This window comes from Colletotrichum phormii, assembly GCF_030913505.1.
Source record: "Colletotrichum phormii strain CBS 102054 chromosome Unknown BDP81scaffold_12, whole genome shotgun sequence".
Classification (NCBI taxonomy): Eukaryota; Fungi; Ascomycota; class Sordariomycetes; order Glomerellales; family Glomerellaceae; genus Colletotrichum; species Colletotrichum phormii.
The window spans coordinates 1,255,917-1,275,635 of NW_026851454.1; the positions used below are offsets into that span (position 1 = coordinate 1,255,917).

Sequence of the window (19,719 nt, forward strand, 5' to 3'; positions counted from 1 at the left end):
ATGGCCCGATTTCCAAGCATCTCAAAGTGTTAGGTATCTGTCTGCTAAGCAAGTCGACGATCTCACGAGGGGTAATTTCGGGGATGAGGTTGCAGTTGTTCCAACTGAGCTCTCGGATGATACTACCGTTGGGAGACTCGCCCCGACTGAAGATGAAGACCTCCAGCAATCTGTAGTGCTCGAGCAGGAGGTGGAAGCTAGTTTTGGAGATGAATCTACAGTTCGTCAGCTTAAGATATCTGAGACGAGCCAAGGCTGGGTAACCGTGACAGGGCACACGGTCCCCATAGAACTGGAGTCTCGTGATGCTGTGAATATGAAGGCAAGTGAGATTGGGAAGCTTGGCAATCAGTTGGGTACCGCCCCAGGTGAGAGCGAGGTCGACTGATATCTCTCGGCCTCTTGGGGAGCGAGCACAGAGAATCCGGAGACTTCTGATCGAATTGTAGACTCCCCAGCCTAGGAATCGAGGGACGGGAGTTTGGCGTCTATTAGACCAGTAGGGCCCGTCGACGATGATGTCCAGCTTCTCGAGATTGTTCAACGAAGCCAGTGCTCTCGGAATCGAGGGGTGTAAGTCTTTGGGGCAGTCACAGTGGCGTTGCCCTGCATGAAGCCTGGTACAGTGAAGAGACAGCTTGGCTTCAACGTATCGAATGTCGGCCAAGGAGCCACCCCTGCTGATTAACTGGTTTGTTTGCTGACGAACCGCGGCATCGTACTTGGTGGGATGCGAGTGCTTGATGGAGTATAAGTTGAAGGTGTGTCGCAAGTGTCGCGTGGCCAGGTATCGAAACGCCTTGCATGTCAAGCTGAAGTTTTCGAGGGCATCACGCCCGGCAGCCGTGGGCTCGTAGTCGTGATCGCAGTACTGACAAGACTGGCATAGAGCGTAGATTATTTGATCCACGATTTCTTTTGGCAGGCTGGAGAGAGCTGGATGAGTACTTTTCGAAAGCTTCGGTAGTGACAGAGTCTGGGCCCCTTTGGCTATTGCGTTGCAGGCACAGAGCCTGTGCGTCGTGTGAGAGTTCGCCCATCTTCATTAAATTTGACTGGTTGTGATGATTCTCTGTATCAGGAATTCCAAGGTGTTGTGGGATGTGTGAAAGAGAACGCTGGTGGTTACCTACAGTATGATCAAGTATAAAATGCTTTTCTTGGTTCGATGGGAGGTGCTGCGGAGTAAGATCATGGCAGAAGGTCGGCATCGTATCATGAATCAGGAAGTCAGCCTACCTTTATGGACAAACAAAAGCGCCACAGCTGTCTCCGAACCAAGTGGCGAGACTCAATACTCGAGATCATGTTTTTTCGGGCATCTACAAGGTAAAAATGGCTTGAAGGCTCATACAAGCATACCTACAGGGAGATGCTTACCGCAAATTCTACTCCATCAAAAACTCCATGGGAATACTCGCAACATGTACCTGAGCTTGCCGCCGTGGGCAATGAACCCCCTTTCGCCGTTTAATACCTTTACTACCATAGCTGCCGATACATTGGATCATCGAAGCAAGAGATCCGCGGCGTCGAAAGACCGATCCCTCTTGGATCGAACAAGACAAGGTCAAAGACCTTCCCATTGGTATCGTTTCCATTAATAGTTGATACTAGTTGGTCATTTGACGAGCCTCTGAGGAAGCTTACTCCCGAGACACCAGGGCCACCTGCATTGTGGGTGAGCCCGAGTTCAGCTACAAGATATGCGAGATGGAGTACCTGGATTAAAATAGACTTCGCCGCCGTATCGAGGGTCAAGAACCGAGACGTTGGCTGGCTGCTTTGTCATCGCGATGGCCACCTCGTAATCTCGCCATTGCTCTTCTGGAGCCGTCCAGTCCATTGGGAGAAGGATTTTCGCGCATTGGAATCTCTCGAAACAGGGCACGTAGGCCAAGTCTCGTGTTGGCTCAAGGGCATCCCAATCGAATCCGTTAATGTTGGAATATTGACGGCAGAAAAGGGTGGATTTGGAAGGTGGTCTGGGCCGTTGCAAACGGCCCTTCCACCTACTTACACCCAACGGAGGAATCGTGGGCTACGCCCACCAACTTCCTCCTTACACAGATATACGTAGTTCAATACCAAGATTATTGAGCTTTGTACCGGCCCACAGGCCCCTGCTGACGTGTATACCAACAGTTAATGCTGGAGCCTTGATGAGGAATTTGGGGAGGCCTTGAGGTCGTCGACATTGGCAGAGATCCACCCAGCAAGCCGCGCTCATTCAGAAACACGGCGCTGCCAAACACGGCGACAACAGCTGTTGCCCATTTTCGCCCGATATTTGACGGACCTTTCCGCAAACTAGGCGCTGATTTGAGCCCGTTCTTGCCACTCATTGCATTTCAACAATTTTGTTCTTCTTCGACATGGACAAAACAAACATGAAGATTGAGATGCGCAGCCACACCAAGCGGATGTTGAATTCCTTCCGCATTTGCAGATTGGCAATTCCAAGGCACTATCATCTCGCAGGGGACTTTTGGCAGGATCCGTATCAGTGACGCGGGCTGACATCGGGTTTATTGCAGGGATGTTTGCCCCACTGGTCCCAGCTAGGCAACTGCCCTGTGTGACACAGTAGTTTGCCGCGCAATATTCTATGTTACCTTTGTTTCTCCTTTATATTTCTCTTTCTACTTATATCATCACTGCTATTACTGCTATGGTTACTTTTGTTATCAGTACTACTACTCTAACTGTTGCTATCACTGTTGACATTACTGCTGATGCTAGTGCTTCTATAATTGTTGATACTATCGCTACTACTGCTGTCCTTACTTTCTAGCATCTATTATCACAAAGCGAGGTAGCAAGTGGAAGACATATATAATAGAAAGTGGCTTGATTCCTCTAAGTGGAAGATCCGTATGAGGGTCATATCTATACCGTACAAGACGGGTAAGCGGCTTGCGGAAAGCGGTATCGTACGGCAGTAACCAGCAGCGCCACGTGTGGCGCTGCGACATCTATGTATTCCTCTTAGAGTACGTAAGCTTTCGAGAGGTTAATGCTGTAGCGGTGGTCTGAGATGATGGCTCGTTGTGTGCTGGTAGGCATTCTATTTGTTACCTACCTGTTAGGGGACTTAGGATAAAAGCGAGTGTGCCTTATCGAGTTATTCATCTTTGTAAATTCCAGTTCGTAAAGATTAAAAGCTTTAGTAATGCGTAAGGTAGGTATGAAGTATGTATAGGCGCTATAGAGCAGCGTAAATGTACAATTCCGCGCCTTGCGAAGCTCAACTCCAGGCCTTAGGGAAGTAGAGTACTTGCAGCCCGGCTGCGCTGCGACCTAACATACCGCTGTCTAGACGTTGGTCTCCTAGTCATCTGCTACCATCCTCGTCTTCAATTTATCTAAAGCCGTCCCCAAGTCTGCATATATGACTTGGTCTGAACGTGGTTCTTGGTTTACTGGCACTGCTGGCTGAGCAAATGTTTCCATCCCCATACCCCTTGAGCGGTAGAAGACTACATGTCAGAAGTTAAACAAAACCATCCGGGTGTTAAATTCCTTGAACCCCTATAGCTCATCCCCGAGATTTGGCTACGTCGTGCCTCAAGACCCAGCCGGTTGCTTAGTTAACACGTGACCGCCATCGTCTCGACTACACCCAATTGGGCTGATTCACCTACAATTTTCCATCCACGTCTATGAGGAAGCTCATTTCCTCATCACCTTCAGTTCCCTTGCCACCCTCAACACCCGTAAACCTTCATTCATCGACCACACGGCTCGTGGGTCAGTATTTAGACTCTCTCATGGTCGTTTTTTAGCACTCGCGCTGCCCACCTTCCACTTCCCTCATTCCTCTTTTCCACCTAGACCTTTCTCAACCAGGCTCTCTGTGCTTTACCATATTTATGTTATCCAGCTGTTTGAAAATGGTTTGGGGTTTCCCTAACTTCCATTTCGGCCATCTTGTTCGAAATTCCCTCACGCTATCCACTTAGGTACATTAGTTGTTACCGACACTATAGCAGGCCTTAGATATAGCTGGTATGATGCATTGATTCCGCAGTTCACCCTCCTTCATTGAGTTACCAAATTATCTACTGACCCATACTAGCCTTCGTAAGATCCTCGCGACGAGAAAACCCACGAAGATGCCTGAAACTCAAATTCGAGACGTCCAATTTATCGATGGACTCCCATACGAGATCTTGAACGAGATTGGCGTTCAACTTCCCGCAAAGGATGCCCTATCGCTCATTCGGTGCTCCCGTAGATGTGCAGCGATTGTCGGATGGAGTCTTTACCACCAAGACTCGCTCAATGGACACTGGGCCATATGCTGGGGCGCTAGATCCGGCCAACTGAGTGCCGTGAAAATGGCTGTCGCCCACGGAGCAGGTCCCCTTAGTCCAGTCATTGATCCTGGCTTTGACTTTGGAGAAACTCTCACCAGAGAGACTGCCTTAAGCATTGCGATCGAGAACAACAAGATCGATGTTGTACAATACCTCCTTCAGGGCTGCCATGCAGTGGACGGCTTGTGGGCGCAGAAAAGCTATCTTCTTCACTCGGTCAAGTGTCCCAAGCTCATGGAGGTCCTGCTCACTGGGGGGTTTTCCAGCGTCGTCAATACTTTGGGAACGGCAGGTTGGGACGATGACGTGACCCCGCTGGTTGCGGCTATTGAAGGAAATCACCCTGAATGCGTAATTCGCACACTGTTGAAGTTTGGGGCTAAGCCCAACTCGCAGAACGTATCTTCTATGCGCCCCCATATGTCTGCTTTCCACATATGCCTGAAGAGCGACCGACCTTCAGTGGCAAACATACTGATCGACCACAACGCCGATGTCAACGAGGCAGAGGGACCGGAGCTCTGGTCGAATACTCCTCTAGGTGCCGTACTACGACAGTGTCAACCAGGAGTGCCTTGCAACGATGAACTAGTTGCCTCACTTTTACGCCATGGAGCCGATCCGAATTCTTCCACACGAGGAGCCGGCGCTGGACCAAGGCCCATCATACTTGCTACCTCCCCGGACGTCCTACCTAAGACATTCGAGCGTCTTATCGCCAAAGGTGCTCGCGTGAATAACGGGGTGAAAGTCCAACTGGAGGACGTTCTTCTGTCGACGAAGAGCGACAGGATGTGGTGGGACTCTACGCCTCAGCGGCAGATTGTGCGGAATACTGATAAGAAGCTTCAAGTGCTTCGTCAACTCGGTAACAGAACGATACCAGAAGAGACTATTTAGTTCAGTTTAGATTCATGTCACGACAAGCTGTAGGACTTTCACTAATTAAGTCCATGTACTTAAGGTCGTAGTTAAGATACTTAGTGATATTACCTAGCCGAGAGGCTGGAAATCTAAGGTCAAGTTCATAAATATCCTGCCTGAGGATACAAATGTACTTATGAGAGATCCTCCGGGGCATAACAGCCCGCTGCTGCCCAGCAGCCCGAAATCCTGCATCTGCCATCCGAGACTAAATAGTGAGTTATCTCTACTGCCTTGTTAGAAGCCCCACGTCTCCTTTCTAGGTGGAAGTTTCATAACGCTTCCCGCCTCTCTGCTCTTCCTGTTCGATCTTCATTCCTCTCTTGTGACCAATGTATTCGCACTGGATGTGATGAGAGACAGTCTCATGTGCTGATGACGTAGCCCCCTATTCTACCCAAAGCCTCGACCTTTTTCCTTACGGGTACCGATTCAGATCTGTCAGGGTGGGATGCTCAGGACACGGAAATGACTGTTAGATGAAGTGAGGCAAGGCTGAGAGTGAAAGGTAATAGGTCGACGAGTACCTGAAGTTTGGAGCCATCAGGGTTTCTCTACCTTCTAGTAGTTTTTGGGAAAGTAAAACTTTGATTTCAACTCCAAAAGATTTTGTGTTCCTGATTTTGAGCTGCAGCCGCTGCAATCCTCGCAACTCCGAGACGCTGCACTTACTTAGGTCTGTAAATTGTTCAAGCGCTGCCCACGAAGAAATGTTGTGTAGGCTACATATCCCTTCTTGTCTCTCTCTATCATTCTTCATGTTAGACCTCCTTGCCCACCGTTAAGTCTCTTGGTGCACCTACATAAGACTTTCTCGCCTACCTTACTTACTTACGATAAACAAATTACATACAAATTTTGGCACGCAATAGTTCTCGGCACGTACTCATCTCCGCAATCTTCCATATCAATATCTGAGACATCAAAATTCATTTGAGGATCCGAAAAGATGAAACTCAATATACAAAACGTTCTGCTCTCTCTTCTCGTCTTCGGAAGCGTCACCACGGCGAAAGATCCCAAGACGCACCCCGGCTGGAAGATTCCAGACGAGAACGAAGTCCTCCCCATTCACGAGCTTCCCGACTGCTACCAAGAGTGCTTCGGATGGAATCACAACAAGATTATAGGCGTCGGCGACGTTTTCAAAATGTCTCGCAGGCAGTGGTGCGACGATGATTGGGGTACGGTCGGAACATGGTGGACATATCACATGAACTTCTGCACTGCAGACAGGTGTACTGATGAGAAGGATGGGATCAAGGGATTCGCGTGGAACTACAAGTTGTGCGGTTTTCTGACGAGAGGCGAAGTTGATGAAAAAGATGACTGAAAGAAGTTGCTCCCTGGAATGATCAAAAGACGACATCGAGTGGATATACATCAAAGGCCTAAGAACGTCTAAAACAACGCCACTGCGGCACGATCAACAATACATTCCTTTAATCCAGCTCCAGGAGTCTCATGAGGATTGAGAACCGCGTATGTCAATCACGGGACATCCTCCGGCAAGGGGTTTACCGTGCATTCATGTCAAAGAGCACGCTTCGACTAGAGTCTACCTTACATAACACGGGTGGAGTTACGATTGTATGGCACTACTGATATCTTGACAACTGTGGCCTCGTTCGTTGACGATACATCTTCCCTTTGCCTGAATGCAGAATAGACTTAATCAATAATCAATAAACAACGTTGCAAGTTAATGACCTTTGTCCGCTTCTTCCAGTATCTGCAGTGGAGGAACGTTTTAAGATAAGGCAGCACTTTGACACGTTCAATCAAGTACCTTGTATTTCGTCGATAGACATAGTTATCTTATTTGAAAAAGGTTTGCCGCCAACTTTCCTTGTCTTTTTCCTAGAGGCAACCTAGTCATAGACCGCGAAATATGGGTTATTGAGGGCCTCTCGTTTACCCTGACCTGTGCTTCCTCGCGAGATTATAAGCCTCACACGGCATGTCCGTTCACAAAGTGCAGGTTTTACAGGCACTGAGAGTACCACTGGTTCGAGGCTTGGCACGTGGACCCAGATTGGCAGCAAGTCGGTCCGGTAAAGCCGGAGCCTCCGCATTGAGTCCACTTTGCAGCACACTACATGTAGCGAAGAGAAGATTCATTAGTCAATGAAGTCCTAGAGTGAAGAATTGAGGTCTCACAGTTCCATCGCCGCCGCTGCTGGGCGGAGGGCTAGTCGTGGGCGGGCTGGTGCCGCCACCACCAGCATCAGAAGCGCCAACGGTAATTGTGGAAGATCCGCTGCTAAAGTATCCTTCCGTGGCAACAATCATGTAGTCGTGAGTACCGAGGTTGAGGCCCACCTGAGCCCAGGCTTTGAAGTGGTTACCGGTCGTGACGGTTCCGCCGACGCGTTTGGTCTGGCGGACGGACCAGTACTGCTGAAAGGTCTTTGTGCCATCGATGGAGGGGGCGTTGGTTCGCGTGCTGACGTAGATGTCGTAGGTACCGCCATCACTGGTAACAGTGCCCTTCTTGGTGGCGCCGCTGGACGGGTTGTAGGTGCCGAAGGACTCGACGATATAATACTGTGCGAGAAGGTTAGGGGATTTTCCGTACATGTAAGGTGAGAAGGCACGAAGCGAACCTCGATCAGGGGATTCCTAGTCCAGCCATAGATGGCGAGGTAGCTGTTACCGTTAGGGTTATAGCTGCCAGAGTACGTGATCGTCCTAGAAGGGCGCTGTCAGAGGAGTAATCAAAACTTTTCTATACGTAGGGCAATCATACCTCGGACCACCGGGGTTCCAGCCTTTCCCTCCGACAAAGTTACCACCGGTTTTCCAGACAACGCTGTACTGGCCACCAGCACCATTTGTGTAAGTGACTTGAGATCCACCGTCAGTCCACCATGAATAGTAGTAGCCGTTGTTTGTTCCAGTGGACGAAGGAGTTGACTGGCGCTTCATCAGCTCTCCAGGAGCAGAGAGAACACCAGCCACGGAGGCGAGAGCCAGGAGAAGCGAGTTGAGAGTAACCATGGTGATCTGATTGCTGATGTATTGTCTCTCATCTCCGTTGTTTACTGTCTAGGCAAAGGGAAAGTCTGTAGCTTTATATCTGCAGGATGTTGCGCTCAGTCTCATCCTCGCTCTACCAACGCAACTGAAGAACGCCGAATGTAACACAAACTTCTCTTTCAGAGATTGGTACTAGTACCACCGCGCCATCAAGCTAAAATGCTGTGCCTCTGACAACCAATCGTACCTCGTCCTTGGGTTTAGGACGGGTGTAATGTCACTTCGTCCATCTCAAATTACCCAAGACTTCATCCGGAACCAAGTCCTTGGCATCGGTTCAACGTTCATCTAATCGGCTTGGTTTAACACCTTCAACTTCTCGATGCTTGTCCCAAGATCTTGACACTTGATCTGTATGCTTAAAATTGAGGCATGCATATTTCTCAACGCTTCACATCTCTGGGATATGATACAGTTTCTTGTGAGTTATAGATTTGGGGTGATGAATGTTCGGAATCCCAGCATCCAAAATGTACGTACCGAATTTCCATACATCAAATGCTGCGGTGTCGTACCTACTAGTGTCTCTAAGGGGTTGAAAAAGGAAGTCGGAATATCTCAGCCGTGTCTGAATGATAACATTGTTAAGGTCTTTAGGGCGGCTGAGTTGATTAATATGGGAACATCGATTTATCCGGCGGCAAAAGAATGAGAGAGGGCGTCTGGTCGACATTTGCCGGCGAGCCTCCCGATCTGTAGGGGGGGTGAAAATAGCCGGGCGGAGGCCAGGCGACGTGGAGTAGCACTGATATAGCTTCAGTTTCTCAAGTCTGGGCCATTAAGAAGTCTTGATTCCGAAAATCAAGCACCCTTGACGATGATATTACTGGGCATGTACTACGGAGCATTGGTGTCAGCTTCCGCTTCTGTTTTCGGCTAGCGATGTGTTGGGGTTTGAGGAAGTCTTGCGTTTCGTCAGGTTGTCCGGTTGTCCGGCAGCATCAAGAGAAACTCGGTAGGTCTCGATAAAGACTGAAAACTTGAACACCTCGGCCCATTATTATCCCCTTTGCTACTAAGCAGGTCTTAATTAGAGGCCGGTCTTACGGGCCCGAGACCGTGCGAGGCCGAAGTGGATCTTCGGCGATTATCCCGGTAGAACCGGGGCTACACTCCGCTCCGGGGAAACCCCGAAGACAAAGGCTTTCTGATGATGACCACTCCTATGTTAGGCCCACCTTCCCTCCCGGGCAAATGCTACGAAGTGATATTTCGAAGCTTCAAAGTCGCGTGAAAGTCTTCTCTTTGCTTGTATCGGCATACCTATTGTCAATTTTACATTGAACTTCACAAAAAAGGTCAACTCACGCGCCCTTCTTCTCTAGGAAAGAGGTCCCGCTCAGTTTCTTGACCAATTTGGAATGATCGATTGAATCAACTGGAGGCATATCAACAGACGTCAGCACTGTCCATGGGTAAGACCCCGAGTTAGGTACCTTGAATGATAGATACATCCCATGGTGCGATCTACCACTTGGACCATCCGGTCAAGGTGTGCCCACCCATTCCATGATGATTCAAATTGACCAAATGCCCGAAGGCGCCCACCCACTCCACATCGCCACAACGATATGCCATTTGTCTTTTCAGGCCGGCTTCTCCACGTGACCCAAGCCGGTCTAATGGGTCTGGTTGTGGGTCTGGTTGGATGCTCGTGCCTCGTTAGGTTGGAGATCAATAATTTAGCCTCTCCACAGTGCCTTTGCCGAGGGGTTGCTTTCACAAATGGTACACGGCCGGAAAGTGAGTTCCGAGCCTGGCAAGAACCATGCATCCTTCCTCTAACATTCAACAGTGTGCTCAATCTTTTACTCTACTGAAAGGCTCGGATGTCGCGTGCTGGATTGACTGTTCATTAGCGTGTTTCTTCTGGTACCTAGTAATAGTTTGGCTCTTAAGCAGTAGCACTACCCCGTTAATCCTTTTCTCGCGTCCTCACCTTACTACAACTTCTTAATTTGAGGAATGGAGTGTATCACAATACTTTTCCGTGATCAAATCATAGAAGTTCATCTATCCGTAGCAAACAGCTTTAGGCTCTCAACCATGAAGGCACTCTGTAAATGGTCCTAGATCATATCTCCCAGAATTCCAAATACCTCGATGTTTCCTTGTGTGACGTTGTAGAGGAAACGCCCTTACATGTCGTTATTTCGGGTGTTTGCCGGAGATTTTGACCCCTTGGTGAAACGATGCTTTATTCGTGCAGAGGAGGACTGTTCAGACTCTCCAGCGTCGGCCTCAAAAGGTGCGAAACGGCGGAAATGCCCATCTTCAATGAGATACTTCCGACATTACGTCAACGTTCGGGCTTTCGTAGAGGCCTTTTCCGTCAAGAATATCATACTGCGGAATGTTGCAGCGTATCCCAACTGTTTACTCATCCAAGAGAATGGTCAGCGGCCATAAAACCGAAGCATTCGGGATGACAGAAGTGCTGACTACCCTGTTAACGGCAATAGATCCAGCCCGCGGCTCGGGTTCGCTACGGAAACGCTTGCCTCATTGCGCGAAGAGAGTAAAAAGGGCGCGGCGCTAGGCAGGCCTGACTCGACGAGCTGGGCAATAGACTGTCGCACAATTGGTGGGGGCGCTCGCAATTGCTCCATTTCCCCAGATGAATCCTAGTCTACTACCCCGCGAATCCAGATTTCCCCCAAACTTCCCCGTGCTTCAGACCCGCTAGAGACCCAACGAATACGACGAACTAGAGTCAAGAAAGTGTTACTGACCTATAGAAACGAGGAGCTATGTCAGACGGCTGGAGTTTCCTTGGATGTTATCGAGATGAGGGCTCGGAGAGTGTTCACTTTGTCAGATAAGGAACAACCCCGCAGCAGCATCGCCATAGGACGATTTAGACCTGCCGGAAACCATCCCATACGCTAGTCCGAAGCGTCGTATCCTTGCCTTTGATACTCTGGAACTTGGGACTTTGCGTTCATCTGGTACATTTGCCCAAGCAAATGGTGAAGTTGCAAAGTCTATAAAGCTCGGCCATCCCACCGGCCCCGAGTTCGTAAACATGAGTAATATCTTAGAGGACTCGTTTCTAATCTCAATCTTCATGCTTTGACAAGATCTTTATATTCAAAACCCCTCTTCTAGCCAGAAATCTGCCGATCTACGGTCCTCTTTATCATGGGCCTACCAGATGATTTCCACAAACAAGGCGTCCAGCACGTCGAGCAGAACAATGCAGTCAGCGATGCCATCAAAGCCGTAGAGAATCGTGACCTAGAGCGGATCGAAGAAACCAAACCAGGTACCTTTGTCTGGCTCTGCGTTGCAGCAAATGCGATTGGCGGCATGCTCTTCGGTTACGACACAGGTGTCATATCCGGTGTCCTTGTTGTCATCGGCAAAGACCTCGATAATAAAGAGCTCACTCACTCAGAAAAGGAGTTGATCACGGCAATCACCGCAGCTGGGGCCTTGATTGGTGCTGTCATTGCTGGCATAACTGCTGACAAGTACGGCAGGAAGCCTGATATTTGGTTCGCCTCTGTCGTCTTTACTATTGGAGCTCTGCTTCAGGCCACCTCTTTCACGATTGCGCAAATGACTGTTGGTCGACTTGTGATAGGATTTGGTGTCGGCTCTGCGACTATGGTCGTCTCCATATCGCTATGCTTTTCTCCCAGTGGACTCAGACTTGACCGGAGATCATATGCTAACATGAATTGTGATCTCAGATCGTACCATTATATATCGCGGAGCTTTCGCCTGCCAGGTTCCGAGGCCGAATGATCTCAATCCACATGATCTTCCTCGGTGCCGGATCCGTGCTCGCGTACGCCTTCGCCGCAGCCTTCAACACAACAGCGCATGGCTGGAGATACATGGTTGGGCTTGGTGGTGTTCCGTCGGTGATACTTGGTATCCCCCAACCTCCACGAAACATCTCTCCAGCTTGGCACGGGCTGTTAGTGCCATGCTAAGGAGGGGCCCCAGTCCCCGCGGTTTGCCGCTGCTCGCTGGGGTGGATTAGCTATACGCTAATCAAACCCTTAACAACGCACATTTTCCCCTCGAATCGAGTCGACGATTATTCAACCTAACGAGCCGCCGTCGACTCGAATTCGCCTCTGCAGGCTAGACGAAGTCTTCCTGGTAGGGCAGGGAGCAGAGGTTCCATCTAGCCTCCCGAAGGAGACGGGCGACTTTCTTTCCCGGCGCAAGTGGCGCTTCCGGGCCCAAAAGTGAACATCACCGACCGACTTTTCGACTTCGCTCTCTCAGCACCTTTGCCCCTTAAACGATCGAAGACTCCCTCGAAGAGACGAAACGACCATTAGGTAGCGATGTATAGCCACAGCTATATACAGCTATACTCGTTACAGAACCTAACAGCAAGCCCTACAACCTAATCTTACGAGGTTTTCCCCTTATGGTTTCCCTTATGGCGGTATTACCTATTACGATATACTCCGGACGGTTACTAGAACGTTGTGTAAACCAGAAGCCTACGGGCTCTGGGTTGAAGGATAGGAGATACTGGCGGAATTGCGTTCTAGGGACGACCATAGCACTGTCTCGGGCAAGCCAGCGGCACCCAGAGACAGGTTAAACACATAGTTGCCTTTGGGCACGATTTGGAGGACGAGCTGGACTGTATCTAGTGATAGCTATAGGCCTACGGCCCTCCACGCCATATACCCTTCGGGAGGTCTGCCGCAAGGGCGGCTGCGCCCTTGCCGCTACGGCGTTAAAATACAACAACAACAACAACAACAAGAATCGGCCGGCGAAGAATCCTGCTCTGGACGATGTGGGGCATGCCTGTCTGCCTCGCAATCGCCGCCATTGCGTTTCACTGGATCCCCCTGGACAACAACACTTTGGAGCTGACCACAAAAGAGGTGGGCTGGTCCGCAAACCTGGTTCTTGTTGCGATGATCATGTTCGTGGCGTTCTATGCTGCCGGCCTATGCTGTGTCCCATGGCAAGCGAACGAGTTTCTCCCAATGGAAGTCCGAGCTATGAGCACCATGATGATCAACATCTTCAACTGGGGTCCCAACATTATCGTCTCTTCGACATTCTTGTCAATGATGCGGGGTATGACGCCTTCAGGCACATTTGATCTATACGCTGGGTTGTCGTTCTTGGGCTGGGTGTTTGATCCTTTGCTTCCCGGAAGCGGCAAATATGACATTGGAGGAGATCAGAGTGGTTTTCGAGCACGGATTTGGCGTAAGATATGCCGAGGAGTGGCGAAAGCAGAAAAAGCTCGACGTTCAAGCCCGGAAGCAAGAGAACACTGTGTGAAATATGATCTGAGACTTCTGTTATGTTTATGAAGATAATGTATTCAGGCCTAGAGAATAAAACTGAGATCGAGGCTTGGAAAAGTTAATTTTCACAGAGTTGGAAAAGTGATGTTCAAACTGAGTTAGATTTGGCCAAAAGTATTCTTCCACGCAAGAAAGCCTCCTCAATTCTGAGTAAAGTAGCCATGCTTTTTGCCTGGGTCAGATAAGTGTGACACTAGCGTGTTAATACATGCCTCTCCAGGTCTTAACGTATGATTCTTCGTAGAAGGTATCATAGTACGTGCCCAAACGTCTATAGGTAGTGTTTCTCTGCGAACCATTGCCACTCGCTGCTAGGATCAGGCTAAAGTCAACGATAAAATCTTCGTTGTGACGGTAGCTTTGATCTGGTTCGATCAGGTCCAAATGAGCAAGAGATGCTCTGTGAGTTGAAACATGCTTGCTCTCTACTTTGTCCGGAAATAACTTGATTCCCGTCTCCCGTCTCGCCTGTTGATGATCTTTAATCTTATACAGATCTCCTTGTCGCCCGCGCTCACTCCACTCATCTACCTCGGTCTGAGATAACGAGCAAAGCAAACATGAGAGAGTGAATGATGCTGAGACTATGCGTCCAAATTGTCCGTCACTTTTCCAGTCAGCCGTCGTAAATGCTGCAGGTCGAAAAGGGACACAACGCCCAACCGCTTGGGCACTGTATAGGATCTTCCTCGGTTTCACTGTGAGCTGGTACTCGCTCAATGGCCAACATATCCTGCACGGTCCTCCAATTGAAGCCCACGAGAAAGCAATAGGTGCTCGATGGCCGTTGGGGGGGCCGACAGCTTCCGTATCGTACGCAAGAGGCTCTTTGATGCACCACAGCAGATCGTCTATCTGCCACTTTTCCCAGATGCCAGCATAGTATGCGCACTTCATGTCTGGATTTGCTGCAATGAGCCTCGCTAGACCAGATATGGCTGGGAGTCTATCGGACTCGAAGGAGAGTTCCGCAGCACAGTACTCCCTGATGAGCCCTCGCCAGCCCATATATCTGAGCGATACTCCTTTCGCTGTTATACCGGAGTACTTCAATCGCCAGGAGAATACCTTTTTCGAGTTCGTAGGTTCAGGGTCGCGAAAATGAGGCCCCCAGCCTAATGTGTCCGCCCACATCTCGGATCTCTCCTTTTCTCGGCAGTCCCAGAAAAGGCCAGCCTTTCCAAGATATAGTGTTCGAGGAGAGAGACCGCGTTCTTGAATGACTCATCCTCTTTTGTTAAGTGGCTCGTTTCTCAGGGAGATAATGTAGTCTAGGTCTCCCGCGTGATGTAACAAATGTTTGAAGTCCCAAGCATGATAATTTGGTGGCCTTATGACAGCCATAGCAAGATAGTGGTTGTTTGGCCATCCGGAATTACCAAGAGCGTCTCGAAGACAGCAATTCTTGAACATGAGGGGATTTCGAAATCTGAAAAAGCCATCGTTGCTCGATATACTTCCCAGAGCGGCAATGTTTAGGTGACAGTGCTCATAAACTTGGCCCATCAAGTCTGACTCAACTTCCCAGTCGCATAAAGAATCTTGAATAATGCACAAGGCGTCAATCCAGATGTATCGGTATCCGAGTGATCGTGTAAGACAGATAGCGTCTCGCCATGTCTTTGGTAACTCTTGAATTGAAAAGTGATCACATAACCGAGCGTAGTTTTGCGTCGTCAACTTGACGAACTCAGCTCCGCCCCAGGCATGACTAAACGTGACATAATCCAGATGAATTGGAGACTGGTGATCTCTTGGTTGCTGATCGGCCGTTCGAACTTTTCCGTGGGGGCGCTGCAAACGTGGACGAACTCTGTGCCAGAACTCACGTCGACAAGCCGAGTTGGTCGAGAGCCTGCATTCTTGTAGCTGCTTGAGGGTGCTCCACAAGCTACATGCTCTGTGGCACAGCTTTCAATCCATGATTTAGCGAGCTTGAGGCTAGTAGGAGAACCTGTCCATACGCTGAAGGCCTCTTTCGCTGGAATATGTCCATCCTGTTGTTCAGAAGATGTCTTCGACACAGCCTGTACGCCCAAGTTAAGATCAAGCACTGCGAACCCTGAGGAAAGTGCGTATTCTGTGCCAGCCTCTACAAGAGATAGGAGAAACTTTTGGCCTGTCAGTTCTGAAGTAAAACTTCTCGATTCGACCAGTATACTGAGTGATCGATCCCAATCAAAGCCTGTCGTAGGCTCCGCAAGAAGTTGCGCAGAGAGCACAGTGAGCCATAGGAGAGTGCAGAGGTGGCAATCTGCTTCGAGCGATGATTTCAGACTCCGGAGATTGTGATGAAAAGCAAAGGTTTTGGGCCATACGGCCTTTGCCCCAGGCGGATGATTTTGACCAGAGGAACTGTAGACGGAGCTGATGCCTTCGATGATGATCTCCTCGAGGTATTTGCGGAAGTCTTGTGCGAATTCAATGCATGCGACGCATAGTTGGCCGGGCGTCACAACATTGTACTCTTTGTAATGGCCTGTAATCGGATCTTCTGACATGGTTATTGTCAGCAGTAGGCGATGTTTTGAGGCAGTTCGGTTCAGGAGGGAGGAAAGTTTGAAGAATCAAAACGGCCCTCACCAGCCATGTTGCAACGGAAAATAATACGACGTAAAAGTCTTGTGGGTTTCGCATCAGATTGTTTGCTCCAGCCTCATATGGAATGACGCCACGTCACATTGAAGAGGAGAGGGCACCAATGAACAAGACCGATTGTGCCACAAGCTGACAGGCGGCAACTGTGTGTAGTAGGCAGATAAGCAAACATCACGGAAGGTGGGCCAGGTTAGCATTTTCATCCTCGATCATCGTGAAACCTCTCAGGTAAGAAAGAGAAAGTGTACAATGATCGACTCCAGCAAAGTAGGAATTCATGATTACGTTGTATTGAGCCTCGTCCGCGCAAATTCCCCCTGTGCCATCAGATATTCGAGGACCAGATCAGAGAGGTCTGCGATTGAGATTGGAACACCCCGGCCGATTGAATGGATCAGACGGAATCATAATCTACGAACAAATCCGGTCGCGAAAAAAAGAATGACTGCTAGTTAATAATCTATTGTGAGAGACAGCACTTAGTCATGTCTGACTCACCACACCGAGGCACAGTGACGGAAACTATATGTACCCACAACTACCTAAATGCAGTAGAGGGATCTCTCTTTTGTATATGGCGCAACGGTACAATTCCGAATTCTGTCACACAGTCAATCAGAAAAATGTCAAGCAACGGAAGTTACTGCGTAGTCAGTCGCCTAGCTCGGAGTATTCTACACATTGGGACGCCATAGAGCGCGCTTTGGAGCAGATCTACAACAAACAAACCGTCGAGGAAAACTTTGAAGCAACCTATAGGCGCATCTGGAAAGTTGTACTCATCTGCAGAGCAGATAAGCTCTTTGCTGACATAATGAAGTGGCACGATGAACGACTACGGGCAATCTGGTCCAAGCAGCTGATCAAACTTGCGGGAGCGGATGGTCAGCTCCTGGGGTCGCAAGTTAGTTTCTTCCACGGATTCATGGAGGTTTGGGAGAGTTACTGGCGAGCAATCAGTGTGCTGCCTGATTTGCTTTCATATCTGGTAAGTATCTGGGACAAGGCAAAGATTCATACTTCATTGGAGCTGCACGTCCTGTGTGCCGTTCATGGCGGTATTGGGGGAATATTCTATCATTCAATGTTCTGCAGTCCCAAGATATGTACTAACAAAACCTAATAGGAGCGCAGCACGAAACGCAGTCTTCTAAACGAGTGCATGAAAGTCTTCTTGACTTCCATCACAACTTCAGATCCATCATCGAGATCCATACTCCACACACTCACCCTTCTCACCTATTCGCACGAATACGCCGAACCCCTCCAGTCCAGTGATCCGACCGTCAGGGTCCATGATGCTGCCGGTTCCTGTTTTAGAGTCATCGATGGTCTTTGCGAGGTCGACGAGAAAGACGGCCAACAAAGGTTCAGAGATCTAATCAGTAAGGGCTACCTGGAAAGGGTCCGCGGCTACTACGAAACCTCGGCAAAAACCCTCACATCTCAGAGCTCAGTCGCTGAGTATTGTTCCACGGTTGGCCGCTGGCTGCTCGAAGAGGAGTGTCGCTGCCATACTATTCTCCCCCGTCATATGAACGAGGATTTGAAGACGCTGGTCATTGATGTCGCACTAGAACCCCACCTCTGCAAGAAAATCCGCGAGGATACGCAGTCAGTGTTCGCGCTGCTCGACGATGGCAACACCAGAGACATTGGACGGGCTCATAGGATAGGGAGGTTGGCTAGAGGAGGAACGGAAGCTTTGAACGAAGCCATAGAAGAATTGCTGGCTGCTGCTGCTCAAGCTGCATTAGGCTCGGACGCGAAACCAGAAGAGACGCTTTTGAATCTGATTCGATTGGATCTAAAGGCTCAAAATATCTATCATGAAGCTCTTGATTCGGACTCGGATATGAAGAGAACCATGGACAAGATCTTAGGTCATCAAATTAGGATTTGGTGTGGCAGCGGCGATGGAGTCGCAGCACGGAAGACTTTTGAAGCGGACAGTATCGTGTTGGCGAGAGACACAACAGAAACTCAGGTGATACGGGAGAGGGCTCAATTCTATTACGATTCTATCACGCAGATAGAATGAGACTGGAGTGAGGGCAGTTTGATACTCATGCATGAGTCCTGGAAGACCTTGAGGAATGTCTCAGTAAAATGGCTCATCCCGCGGAGTAAAAGGCGAAGGAAAGCACTTTGGAAGAGAGCTTAACCTTTTCATTTCCGTATTGTTAATATAGCTAGTTGTTTACGTCTAGCCGTGCACACGTCTCATTAACTCATAACTCATGCCGCTATAATGTACCTAGGTATCTGACCCGTCCCAAATCTCAAACATCAAGAAGCGCCTTCCTGGGCTTCTTTGCCCTGAACAACATCACCTGTCCAACAACCCACGTCTCGACCTCCTCAAACTCCTGATCCAGAGCCTCTTGGATATCCTCCTTCTTGTCGTCCCAGTTGTTGAAAACACCCCACCACTTGTTGTACCACTTGAGATAGAACTTGGTAAACCATCCAGTTGACTCATTTGGGCCCAGCACCGTGCAACCAGTCAACACACCATCGGGACTTAGCAACTCCTTGTACAGCCCAAAGGCACGAAGCTTGGCTTTGCCGCCAGGCATGCAATGGAACAGATTGAACATGGAAATGGAGTCGAATCGCTCGCCGAGAAGCTGTTTCGGCGGCGACTCCGTGACATCGGCCTCAACGCATTGGACCTCGGTATTCGTCGTGACAGACAGCACACGGGTCTTTGCCGCGTTCAAAGGCGGCGCGGTGAGGTCCAGCAGCGTGATGCGCTGCTTGCTGGTTGCGCGGAACGGCCGTGCCAGGGCGGCTGCCGGGAACCAGCCCGTAGCGACACCAATGTCGAGGTGGTTGCGGGTGAAATTCTCGCTGAAGAAGGGGAGGAGGAGTTTTTCTGTGCTGCAACCCCAGACTTTTGACATGTTGAAGTCCAGGACGTACTTGTCGTAGAAGATTGTGAGGAACGAGGGCGAGTAGACTGCGCCGTAGGCGGCAGTGCGGTCTGCGCCTAGATCGGCCATTGTTGGCGATAGCACTGAGTGATTGATGAATTGGGGTGAAGCGGAAAGATTGGCAACAAGGGGGTGGGAATGACGGCGACTCAATTAGTTGCGCTTCGTTGGGTTGTCGTGACTCGTGAGTAAGGTCTGGCAGAAACACAACACAAAGGACGCGGGAAAAGCCCTAGATCCTTCCGGGAGCTGGGTAATTATCACCTTGTCGGTAACAGCTCACCGACAGTATGCCACCGAGCGCTTACCGTGGCTATTCGGTTTACTTGCGCTTGAATCCTATTCCGAGCTTCCTTCATTATCAAGCATGGGTTGTTCCTTTATTCAACTCTGCGTTAACAAGAGTACATTGTGTCGGGATTGGCCAATTAGAACCTGCGTGACGGAGTCTGCTCCGTCCTGAACTCTGCAGCAACACCTACCGCATTCTTCGGTATCCGTACCCAGGACCAAGTGGTTCTGTCATATGCAAGGTGGTGGGTTAATTGCCGGCTTCCCTTCTGCTTCTGGCAAATGCCCAAAGTCTTCTACGTATGTCATGACAGT

At 49.6% G+C, this 19,719-nt stretch overlaps 7 protein-coding genes across 7 annotated transcripts; 4 read left to right on the forward strand and 3 right to left on the reverse strand.

Annotated features, from left to right (window-relative positions):
* The first annotated feature begins 3,705 nt into the window (after positions 1-3,705).
* Positions 3,706-5,386, forward strand: BDP81DRAFT_407385 (ankyrin repeat-containing domain protein). The gene is made up of 2 exons (XM_060589014.1): positions 3,706-4,008; positions 4,079-5,386. Exon 2 carries the CDS (start codon positions 4,116-4,118, stop codon positions 5,217-5,219), a length of 1,104 nt encoding a protein of 367 aa, XP_060444432.1. The 5' UTR covers positions 3,706-4,008; positions 4,079-4,115; the 3' UTR covers positions 5,220-5,386.
* Positions 5,387-6,192: 806 nt separating this feature from the next.
* Positions 6,193-6,576, forward strand: BDP81DRAFT_395372 (uncharacterized protein; the record flags this gene model as incomplete). Its single annotated transcript, XM_060588061.1, has 1 exon — positions 6,193-6,576. One exon carries the CDS (start codon positions 6,193-6,195, stop codon positions 6,574-6,576), a length of 384 nt encoding a protein of 127 aa, XP_060444433.1.
* A 651-nt stretch (positions 6,577-7,227) lies between these two features.
* Positions 7,228-8,243, reverse strand: BDP81DRAFT_321789 (family 11 glycosyl hydrolase; the record flags this gene model as incomplete). Its single annotated transcript, XM_060584648.1, has 4 exons — positions 7,228-7,338; positions 7,404-7,790; positions 7,850-7,934; positions 7,993-8,243. 4 exons carry the CDS (start codon positions 8,241-8,243, stop codon positions 7,228-7,230), a joined length of 834 nt encoding a protein of 277 aa, XP_060444434.1.
* A 3,005-nt stretch (positions 8,244-11,248) lies between these two features.
* BDP81DRAFT_482035 (uncharacterized protein) lies at positions 11,249-13,702 on the forward strand. The gene is made up of 7 exons (XM_060594986.1): positions 11,249-11,894; positions 11,978-12,151; positions 12,213-12,264; positions 12,551-12,580; positions 12,626-12,815; positions 13,021-13,399; positions 13,449-13,702. The coding sequence occupies exons 1-7, from the start codon at positions 11,424-11,426 to the stop codon at positions 13,551-13,553; spliced, it is 1,401 nt and encodes a 466-aa protein (XP_060444435.1). The 5' UTR covers positions 11,249-11,423; the 3' UTR covers positions 13,554-13,702.
* BDP81DRAFT_42286 (uncharacterized protein) lies at positions 13,662-14,563 on the reverse strand. The gene has a single exon (XM_060590031.1). The coding sequence runs from the start codon at positions 14,474-14,476 to the stop codon at positions 13,781-13,783; it is 696 nt and encodes a 231-aa protein (XP_060444436.1). The 5' UTR covers positions 14,477-14,563; the 3' UTR covers positions 13,662-13,780.
* Positions 14,564-16,991: 2,428 nt separating this feature from the next.
* Positions 16,992-18,218, forward strand: BDP81DRAFT_395375 (Cullin repeat-like-containing domain protein; the record flags this gene model as incomplete). The annotated part of the gene is made up of 2 exons (XM_060588062.1): positions 16,992-17,165; positions 17,304-18,218. The coding sequence occupies 2 exons, from the start codon at positions 16,992-16,994 to the stop codon at positions 18,216-18,218; spliced, it is 1,089 nt and encodes a 362-aa protein (XP_060444437.1).
* Positions 18,219-18,396: 178 nt separating this feature from the next.
* On the reverse strand, positions 18,397-19,387 carry BDP81DRAFT_430357 (methyltransferase). The gene has a single exon (XM_060590603.1). The coding sequence runs from the start codon at positions 19,180-19,182 to the stop codon at positions 18,460-18,462; it is 723 nt and encodes a 240-aa protein (XP_060444438.1). The 5' UTR covers positions 19,183-19,387; the 3' UTR covers positions 18,397-18,459.
* Positions 19,388-19,719: the final 332 nt, after the last annotated feature.